This window comes from Lolium rigidum, chromosome 4 (assembly GCF_022539505.1).
Source record: "Lolium rigidum isolate FL_2022 chromosome 4, APGP_CSIRO_Lrig_0.1, whole genome shotgun sequence".
Taxonomy (NCBI): Eukaryota; Viridiplantae; Streptophyta; class Magnoliopsida; order Poales; family Poaceae; genus Lolium; species Lolium rigidum.
This window is the reverse complement of record NC_061511.1, coordinates 34,453,761-34,465,075: the sequence shown is the minus strand read 5'-3', so window position 1 is coordinate 34,465,075 and position 11,315 is coordinate 34,453,761. Positions and strand designations below refer to the sequence as shown.

Here is an 11,315-nt window from a genome sequence, read left to right as displayed (position 1 = left end):
GTTCCCGACGGCCGACGCCATTCATCTATTCTCTCCTCACCATCCTCTGTCAACCATGAGCAATCTCTCTTGGCCATCGGACACCGACAACGAGGGAAAACCGCCTGGATGGCGCCATTGGTGGGATCAAGCTGCATCGTCCAGCAGCGACGATTCCCCCCCCCCGGCCAGCGAGAACGATTGGGATGACGACGAGGAGGAGGACGAAGAGGCCGAGGAAGAGGAGGAGGAGCAGGAGGAGGACGAAGAGGCTGAGGACGCTGACGACGAGGAGGACTCAACTTCCTCCGATGAGGAGGTGACGAGCCGGAAGCGTCGCCACCACGACGATGAGGCGGGGCCATCTAGGAAGAAGAAGTAGTTTAAGTTTGTTTTAAAGTTTTTATATGTAATTTTATTTGAATTATATATAATTTGTGTATGTTGCACCACTTGAGAGTTCAAAGCTTTCGTTCGACGAGGGTGCTGCCGTAGATCGAGAAGACGAGGGTAGTCCCGTAGATCGGGAAGACGAGGGTATTGCCGTAGAAACCCAGGCCATTGTCGCCGACAGGTCGGGGCCACCAGACGGTTCCCGCGATTTTCTCTCGTCCGGAGTCCCCGAGCGCTCCCCGGGGTCGGGGATGGTCTGGGCTCTCCGGACGGATGAAAGGCCTAATCCGGACGAAAACGAGGAACCGGGGGCGCGACTAGACCGTTTTCGTCCATCCGGATGACAAAACGCGTCCTGGGGACCTTGTCGGGGAGACGGCTGGAGATGCTCTTACTTTTTAACAACAGTATATCTAAAATGTGTCTCGATTCATTGAACCTATGACAAGTATTTAGGGCCGGCAGGAGTGGTATGTATTTTTTTACAGTATACCCATAATATTAGCATTTAGCAGTATATGTTTTCTTTACAGTGACCAGCAGGTATTTTTGGTCGAATATTTTACACCGGAGGGGTTAGTTTTACACCATCCGGAGAAGGATGAGAAGTTGGTAACTATACTGAGTTAACCGTATCATATATGTACTGTTGTATCTTGAACAGAGAATTTGAAACTTGTTGTTCTGCCGAGCCTAGCTGCATCTCAATTTCTCAATCCATGAGCTTGTACCTCTTCTCCTCGACGCCGGTGACGCCCATTTGTATCTCGATTATGGTATGGAGTGGCATCTAGATTACATTACAAAGAGATTGATTTGGTTCAGCAATGTTTCTGAGAGTTTTCAATACAGCATTGAGCAATGACAAAAGATAAAAATGTCCCATGTTACCTCCATGTCTGGAACTTCCCTCAAAGGCCTGTCGGCAAAATACGAGTACAGCGCTCGCAATACGGCCTATAAATAGGGTAAGCAATTCAAGATCAGTGTTTCTACACAGGACTTGTTTCATCAACTATAGCAATTTACCTGGTGGGATATTACAACCACTGGTGCTCGCTGGCGCTCCAGCTCGATGATGACAGGTTCCAACCTGAGGATAGTTAAATAGTACAGCACATGAGTTAGGGTGGAGCCGTGAAGGTAATAACAGAACATGTTTTCTTTCCCATAGTTTTGTGTTTTCAAATTCTAGTAATAATAAGTAGCATTTCTGAACAATTCAGTGAGATTTTTTTTTAACCTCTGAATCACATCAAGGTAAGATTCCCCACGGGGGTAGCGATATCTCAGCTTGTCCTTCTTGCGTGACCTGGTTGCAAGTTGCACAGTATATTACAAAACATTACAACAGTGTTTTCAGATGTAAATATATAATAATTATGAAAAGGTTAATCTAATGCTTTGTTGAAGAAATTATGCAATGTGCAGTTATATATAGTCAGCTCGGTTTTGCAACTCATACATGTTGAAATGTCTAGTGTAACTTCTAGTTTTTAGCATGCTATGATTAATACGGAAAATAACATAGCTTTGCAGCATGATAATTAACAAAATGGCACGGCATTGTATATAAATCCAATAAGATATTACGGAACAATTGTTGCGAAAATAAGAGAGGACTACATACTCGTATTCCTCAGGCATAATTTTCTTTATCTCTTCATATGTCATCCCATCACACACACCAGAATTGATCTCATCAAGTGCACGCCATTGTATCTGCCAACAAGGGTCAACGTTCATCAGGATACATGCTTGTAGATAGCAAGAGGTTTGTAAACCAAATCATAAACATTCAAGGAAGTACCTTTGGAAATCCAACAATTGGAGTAGCTGTCAAAATTGTTCTCTGTAGAGTGCTGGTCCAAATCTAAACAGCATAAAACACAAACACAAATGAAAGCAAGAGGCTCTGTTAGCTCACTTCATAGGATCGAAAACATTGTCTCTTTTAAAGTAAATACTGACAACAATGTTGCTCCTGCAAGTGTAACTCAATTCAATGGAATTACTTACAGTTGCAGTTTTCTCAGACTTTAGGCGCTTCTCAATAAAGTTGGCTAGTTTCTTGGCATAAAGTTCTCCGTCTTCGCTGCATAATTATCAGCCACATTGAAGTGGAGTTTGTTAGGTGAATAGCTAGGCTAATTCCCAGAAGATAAATGATTCTGCATGATACTTCCTTGACAAGTAAAATAATTAGAAATTCCACATATATACATATATATAAGTATCATCTGAAAGTAACATATTAATGTTCATAGAAGCAAACCTCAGGACCGTGTCACCACCAACCCTTCCTCTGACATTATGCAAACTCTCACCATGCCTGGTAAGCAAAATAGGCCGAGGCGCAAGATGAGAGTTCACCTGTAGTCGCATATTGAGAAAAGACATGTCACCAATTAAAATTCACAAGTGATAATGCTCTGGCATTAACCAAATTTATTGTGAAACACTCCTCCAAATAAATTTGAGGTAACGCTATAATATGGGCATTTCAATATTAGGCTGATATTATGCTTTTTCCGGAAACTGCAATCAGGTTCAAATTTATAGTGTAAGCAACTAAGCATTGAAGTACGTACCAAGAAAAAGACAATACGGCCAGGGAGATAGCCGCTGATATTGTTCACCTGGAACAAGGTGGCAAAAAGTTCAGAAATTCAACGAAGTACTAAACAAATTTGGCACCACAAGTTTCAAAAGCTAGAAGCCCATGAGAACATAACTCAAGGAAAATGCTCGGTTTTGTGTAATGAATGAACCCTAGTACAGTTTGAGATATAACAGGTCAGAACCTATCTTGTGCCTTGTAAATATAAGACTTAGTAACTGAATACCCCTTTTACAGGACAACAGGGTAGCCAGGAAGATCATGTCTGTTACCTGTAACTGACCACCCTCCCCTTTTACCATATCAATCATTTTGATATAAGAACCTTCCTCCACTGGCTCGTAGACCTGCAAGAGCAATCCTACTTGATTCAACATTATATAGTTCACAGAGCTCAAAATTTTCATTTCGCATGCAGCACTACAACAGAATATAACTTGTTGAGCATTGAAAATTTGAGACCTTCTCATAGTTTGTCAGACGTTCAAGGAAATCCTGCAGTCCAGCTTCATAGTCTGGCCTACAAAATTACATGGGAATAAGTTCATGGATATTATCTTTTGAGGGAAAGTTGAGGGGTTGTCGGTTCCTAACTGATCAGCATAGTCAGGACTTTGCTGAATTTTAAGGCGTACGTTCCTTTCGATTATGTTTCGATCGTTACATATTGTCTCCAGAAATATTATCTGTAGAGAATGAATTGTGTTAGCAAGCAATGCGTAATAGAAATGCATCAAATGCACAAAAGGACAATTAAACTAAACCACAAACTGCCAATAGTATGACAGTATTATTTTAATTTCAATCAGCTACAATCAATTTTAGCTCAAGATGCTTCTGGAAGAAAGGTCAGCGGACCATGTATACCGTGCAAGTGTGAATTACCTTACAGTTCCCTTCAGCCATCTTCATTAGCATATATCTTCTTTTGCTTGTGCTGTTTGTTGCATCAAATATACCAACCTAAACAAAACTGGAACTGGTCAGAAGGAACATTACATTATTAGCAGGCTGTGTAACATCAGCTTACCTGGCCTCCTCCGTGCATCCAGTCTATCATGTCTTCCATTGCTAAAGCAGCCACCTAAACATGGCGGACAGAATAAAAAAGGATAAATTTGTTGAACCGCAGCAATCACTTTAATGTTAATATTCGTCTCATGGGTCTGGTTGTCAGCCAATCAAATGTTTACCTCTCAGATATAGTTTGTTGAATTGAAAGCAGGACTGCAATATTTTCTGAAACAAATAGTAGCATCCTACTCCTATTTACAAGAAATGTTGATCTAGCCTATCATGAGGATTAAGTTCAAAACTACCATTGTAGCATTATAAATTATCTAAATATGTTAATAAAAGGAGTTGTTAAATGAGATGGTATAGTGAAAATTGTGAGGCACTCATCTTAGAAGCATTGAACGGCATATATTTGTGAACATGAAGAGTCTATACAATTTAGAGTGTACTTAGAAACGAACTGTAGAACAAAGCATGCTAACCTCATTACGTGCCTCAATCCCTTCTTGGTTATCAGGACGGAAAAAGTCTGCAGACTGAACGAATGAAACTATAAAATTATTAGATTTCTCACTTCTCTATGGTAAAGGAATATGGTTTTGCTGACATTGGCTAAAGAAACTAAATTGCAGAAATCCAGATATACAAGATATCATGTGAACAAGCAGTACTATGACAAGAATCAGGGCAACCATGTATTCATGTGTACAGTATCAGTGCAGATAGAAGTGCGGAGAAAAAAAGAGTATGCATTGACTTGCTCAACCAATGAGCAAACATATTCAGTAAACGGCTAGTTGGTGAGATTCGATGTTTACTGAGAAAATTGTTGGATGGCCACTACCCCTACATATACATCACTATAAGAATGTTAAAAGTCATTTCCTTTATATGGCTTGCCAAGCATGTAATGAATGATGAATAACCCAAGCATAAGCTGGCCATGATAACAATTACTGATATTAAAAGTCATTTCCTTCATATGGCTTGCCAAGCATGTCGTGAATGATGAATAATCCGAGCATAAGATAGGCGTGATAACGATTACTGATATTGATACAATAGTGATGTACAAAAGCAAATATAGATATAGAGTAACTTGAAAATTAAATACTGTGCAATGTTTAAAAAATGGCATATAGTTGAACAAAAACATGTGAAAATAATTGTAGCAAATGACAGTTCTTAGTACCTGATTTGCTCCATGCTTCAGACGGCGGTACTACACATCAAGTTTCAACCAACACAGAGTTCAGTTCATTTTGCAGTAATCCAAGAATATGTTCTGTTTGTGCAAGATAATACCCTCTCACCTTTCCAACGTTGAAGTGTTTTGTTTCATGACCTAGCCAACGAAGGTACCTAGTAAGCTTAACTGCAGTGAAGGTTTTACCACGGGCTGGTAGGCCAACCTAATTATGAGTAGACATTTTCAGATGAACAATTGACCTTTCCGAAGAAGCAATGACTAACAATATATGAATATGCTGAAGCACAAACAGTAATAAATCTTAATAAAAGATGACAAATATGCTCGGCAGCAAGCAAATCATAATCCATCACAGGCCATCCTAATGGCTAGTTATCACGTCTCCCTGATTACACTATAAACATGAAAGTGCATATCCATTGATTCGCTTCTTTGTTAATAAACAATGAAATCATGATAGAAGGATATGGTAGGTACTGGGTACTATGTAACAACAATGCAAATCAAATATTTTGTCATGGTATGCGGTGATCATAAACTCATACTACCACATTAGCTTTCAATATTAATATAAGAGATGAAAAACAATTAACAGCTGCAACAGAAGTATATTAGTTTACCAAAACAATAGCCAGTTTCCTGTCCTCCTTTGATCCATGCAACCTATCAGCTACAGCTGCAGCTGCAACAGCTCCGGCTGCTTCTGGCATGGCCTTCAAATATGTCAACGATAAGAAAGAAGAATCAGCTAACCTGTTGTAATATTTATTTAACTACATCAAAGAATAATGAATTAATGGTTTATAGTTGTGCTTACAGACACCTGTTCCACAATTTCAACCGAGTCTATAGAAATTTATAATTGTGATTCAGGCACTTAATACACCATGTACTCAGGGTATAGCATCAACCCATACACAACCGTGTTCCTAATTATTTCAGTTTTCTTTTGTTACCTCCTACTAGTTGAGGATATGGACAATACTGACCTTTGTTGATCCAAAATTAAGGCCAGATGCCAGGGAACATGCACTAAATGATTTGCCAAGCTTAGGAGAGACAACACCCCTGTCAACATAAAGTCCCTTTTGCCTGTCCTGGTTTTGCAATTGTATTAAGGTACCAACTGATTTTGACTCTACCATTCCAGAAACTTGTAACTTCTTAGAAGAATCTGCTACTGGGGCCTCAGTATCCTACAAAAGGACCAAAATAATGTGGCATGGCTCTTTTAGAACACTAACTTTGGTTCGCATAAATACATGAATCATATACTTGATTGTGCATAACTCTGCAATACGATAGTATGAAACAAAAACACTTGCACTTCAAAAGAAAGTAATGGATATGAATTAGATGTAACTTAACAAAAATCATGATTCATTATATAAAATGATAAAAAAAACTAAACCATACTAGTTCATTATTGGTTGGAGGATCAATTCAGGGAACATTAAGTTCATTATAGAAGTGAGAAAATGGATATGGAGCAGTTATATATCAACCAGAAACTGATGCATCAGACCCTGGTCAGACCCTTTCTTTAAGTACAACACAATTAAATAATAATACTTCCTCCGGTCCAAATTACTTGTCGCAGATTGAATGAACCTAGACATATTTTAGACAACATTTTTCCTAAATCCGCGACAAGTAATTTGGATCGGAGGGAATAGTACAACCAACATTTTAGCATACCAACTTTTCTAGATAACATCTTACTTTATTGTGGTCACTATGATCTTGAAAATCTGCAGAAGCACTTGGACTCTGAATACCATCACTAAGAGGTATATCATTTGTCCATATGCTGGGTTGAGTTAAGGATGCTGGGGTTGCAGCAAGGTTTGCTGCATATTCAGTTGGTGGCGCAGTTGGTGTTGGAACAACATAATGTTCTAAGTCAAGCTCCAGACTAGAACCAGATCCATCCTGCAGGCACGACAGAAAAAAGGTGACCACAAGGCCAACTAGCTGCTATTAGCATTGAAACTCATGCAAGTATTAAACTAACTAGTAAAATAAGAGGAAATATTATAACGTATTACTCCCTCCGTTCCTTTCTATAGTGCCTATAGATTTCTGGCATTTATTTCAGAATATAAGGTTCTAGCTTAGCTTTTTTTCAATTACCCCCTCCCCGTTCAGCTCCCAAATCGTCCAGCTCCCTAATTTATTATGGTAAGTTAGGAATATATGGATTTCCCAAATTTTACGTTGATCTCAAATCGTTTAGCTAGGGGTCTTGTGTAAAAAATACACTTGCGCTAATTTCCGTGCCAAAAAACAATAGGCACTATAGAATGGAACAGAGGGAGTATTTTTTTAGTGTGCAGATTATCTTAAGCAATTGCAGTTATAAGATAGCACAAAGAAGGCTATCAAAAGGCAAGAAGATGCGAAAAATCAGCTCTCCTGTGATCATTTGGACTGTTAATTTTTCTCTCTTAGAGATATGTTATGGACATATCACATTCCGGATTTCAGAAAACCGCATGCCTAAAATTGAACTTTAAATGAAGAAGTAAAAATCATTCATGCGTCATCATTTTGTGTGTACTTGTTGACTTGATAGAAACCTTGGATACCAATGAACTAGTGATTCAAGCAGAATGGTTATACAGTAACAGTACAATGAAATGCAAGCATAATAGAGAAGCATAAGAGCATGGCAAAACTCAAAGCCAGGCACTCATTTTGACTACACTTCTCACCTCGGTCGCATGAGCGGGTGCTTCATTTATACTGACGTCAGGGATTCCCCGGACCATGGAAGGCTGGAAGTTCTCCTTGTACACCCTCCAGCTTGCGGCAAGCTCAAGCGGAGACACGATGTCGGCCTTGTTGAACACCCTGAACTCATGCGGCTCGTCGTCTCCATTAATCCTGAAGTTTGCAAGCCTCACGTCACCCTCGAGCATTCCCCCGGTGAGAAGCCGTGTGGGCCCTTCCTCGATGATGCAGGGGGTGGCCGCATCCTTGGGCTTGAGCAGGAACTTGAAGTCGAGTGTTTCTGCAGCAAATTGCACAGGTTGTGATCATCAGGAACAATGGGGTTCAGCGATTTGCAGCAGAGTTCGCAGAAGTTGAACTGAACACTTGCTTTTAAGTTTTAATAACTGGGACAACTAACTATTCTACCAAACAAACTCCTGCAGGTTTTTGGTTAAATTGCTACAGCTGGGAGGTCAGTCAGCTTCCCCAAGTTTTAATCCATCAGATGGGATCAGTAAAATCATACCGTTAGTAAATAAAGAGTACTCAAAAGTGCAGAAAGGGCTGGTAAGTAGGTAGCGTGCATACCATGGTCTGGCGGCACGACGAAGCTGAGCTCCCACATGGACGCCAGCTCCCTCTCCATCGGGAGCTGCAAAAACCGAAACCAAATCCTCCGTCACAATGTAAACCAGAACCAGCAAGCGTGGGAGCACAGGAGTAGCAGCCAGGGGCGGGTGGCGGGTGCGTACGGCGTGGGCGGGGTCCCATGAGCCGATGATGGGCTCGGAGCCGTAGACGTGCGGCACGAGGTCGCCGATGATCCGCGCCTTCTCCATCTTGAGCGAGACGTAGAGCTGCGCGCCGCCGTGCCACGACCCCGTGACCGCGCGGCCGGCGCTGCCCTCGTCCCCGTCCACTCCGCCGTCGCCGGGGAGCGCGGCCCCGCCGGCGCCCCCGACGCCGTCCATGCCCTTGGACCCCGACGTGCCCATGGCTGCGGTGCGCGCGGAGTGTGTGCGTGAGGTGAGAGTGGAGCGTGTGACGGTGGTGGTTTATCTCTCGATTGGGGATTCGGGAGGGAGAGCGATTGGAGTGGTGGTGGTGGCGCGGGTGCGGACTCCGAGGCCTCGGACGGAGCTCGCAGGATAGAATGTGGGGCCCGCCTGGCAGCGGCGGCCGCGGCTTTCCTGTGGACGTGGCGGCGCGCCGGCGGCGCGGCCGCTCTCGCCGTCGAGTCGACGGAAGGAAACGGAGAAGGAAACTATAATCACGAAAACATAAATCTAAATTCGACCATGATATCGCGACTCCAATTCTCCTTTTCCTGAATTATTAAGAACTTTGCAACATGCCAAACGCAGCTTGGTGCAATGAGCAACTTTGAGTGTCTACTGAATAATTTACTCCCTCATGTCTAAACTACCAAATATTTTTTATCAATGAAGTAAAAATTCAAATATCAATATTAGTTAGTAGTCAAAGATAGAGGGGAAAAAAAGAGGAGGTCGTGTTTTGGGTCATATGCTCCCTTTATTTTGAAACACATCTAAAACACATTTAAAATGTTAAAAAAACTGAAACAAAAAAGTTAAGATGTACATCTTCATGTGCTATGAGCCAAAAAAAAAGTCGTTTCATGTGTCGTGTGTAGTGTGTAAAAACTAAAAAGACAAATTTCAATGCTAAAAATAAGACTTTTCACAAGATAAATTTTCTCTTTTCTACATAGACCACAAAAATATCGGTTTCTCGCGAAACTTAATGATCACACATATACATGTAGAATTTTGTAACCAAATTTTTCGACACTTCTAAATATGTATTCTTGGTAGAGGGAGCATATGCACCTAGGAGCCGAATTGAATTTCCGTAGAAAAATTGGCTACATAGCTAAGCATAGTGGAATGGAAATAGTACCACTTTTGGACAGGTTGGTTGATATTTTTAGAAAAACAAGTGTATATTGTGAGCGGGGCCTCTTGCTTGGTAGTTTTTTTTTAAGGATAACTAATCATTTTCTTTGAAATCTAAACTTGTTTCATAAATTTGAGTGAGGCCTAGTGATACGTCTCAAACGTATCTATAATTTCTTATGTTCCATGCTACTTTTATGATGATACTCACATGTTTTATACACATTATATGTCATATTTATGCATTTTCCGGCACTAACCTATTGACGAGATGTCGAAGAGCCAGTTGCTGTTTTCTGCTGTTTTTTGTTTCAGAAATCCTAGTAAGGAAATATTCTCGGAATTGGACGAAATCAACGCCCAGGGGCCTATTTTTTCACGAAGCTTCCAGAAGTCCGAAGAGGAAACAAAGTGGGGCCACGGGGCGCCGCCACACTAGGGCGGCGCGGCATATAGGGGGCCCGTGCGGCCCTAGCGTGTGGGGCCCCCGTGACGCCTCCTGACCTGCCCTTCCGCCTACTTAAAGCCTTCGTCGCGAAACCCCCAATACCGAGAGCCACGATACGGAAAACCTTCTAGAGACGCCGCCGCCGCCAATCCCATCTCGGGGGATTCAGAAGATCGCCTCCGGCACCCTGCCGGAGAGGGGAATCATCTCCCGGAGGTCTCTTCATCGCCATGATCGCCTCCCGATCGATGTGTGAGTAGTCCACCCCTGGACTATGGGTCCATAGTAGTAGCTAGATGGTTGTCTTCTCCTCATTGTGCTATCATGTTAGATCTTGTGAGCTACCTATCATGATCAAGATCATCTATCTGTAATGATACATGTTGTGTTTGTTGGGATCCAATGAATATTGAATACTATGTCAAGTTGATTATCAATCTATCATATATGTTGTTTATGTTCTTGCATGCTCTCCGTTGCTAGTAGAGGCTCTGGCCAAGTTGATACTTGTGACTCCAAGAGGGAGTATTTATGCTCGATAGTGGGTTCATGCCTCCATTAAATCTGGGGCAATATGATAAAGTTCTAAGGTTGTGTATGTGTTGTTGCCACTAGGGATAAAACATCGATGCTTTGTCTAAGGATATTTGTGTTGATTACATTACGCACCATACTTAATGCAATTGTCCGTTGTTTGCAACTTAATACCGGAGGGGTTCGGATGATAACCTGAAGGTGGACTTTTTAGGCATAGATGCATGCTGGATAGCGGTCTATGTACTTTGTCGTAATGCCCTGATTAAATCTCATAGTACTCATCATGATATATGTATGTGCATTGTTATGCCTTTGATACGTCTCCGACGTATCGATAATTTCTTATGTTCTATGCCATATTATTGATGATACCTACATGTTTTATGCACACTTTATGTCATATTCGTGCATTTTCTGGAACTAACCTATTAACAAGATGCCGAAGTGCCGTTCTGTTTTCTCGCTGTTTTTGGTTTCAGA

The 11,315-nt window shown here is 41.5% G+C and overlaps 1 protein-coding gene across 1 annotated transcript; it reads right to left on the bottom strand.

The window, feature by feature from the left end:
• Window positions 1–782: 782 nt before the first annotated feature.
• On the bottom strand, window positions 783–8,929 carry LOC124707265 (6-phosphofructo-2-kinase/fructose-2,6-bisphosphatase-like). Its single transcript, XM_047238930.1, has 23 exons — window positions 8,687–8,929; window positions 8,523–8,586; window positions 7,934–8,232; window positions 6,942–7,151; window positions 6,209–6,415; window positions 5,840–5,932; window positions 5,323–5,421; window positions 5,202–5,231; window positions 4,492–4,545; window positions 4,023–4,076; window positions 3,878–3,955; window positions 3,587–3,678; window positions 3,455–3,512; window positions 3,265–3,339; window positions 2,964–3,011; window positions 2,648–2,745; window positions 2,392–2,467; window positions 2,183–2,245; window positions 2,003–2,094; window positions 1,616–1,684; window positions 1,402–1,465; window positions 1,264–1,329; window positions 783–1,162 (listed from the first exon to the last, which is right to left on the bottom strand). Exons 1-23 carry the CDS (start codon window positions 8,927–8,929, stop codon window positions 1,085–1,087), a joined length of 2,310 nt encoding a protein of 769 aa, XP_047094886.1. The 3' UTR covers window positions 783–1,084.
• Between the last annotated feature and the right edge of the window lie 2,386 nt (window positions 8,930–11,315).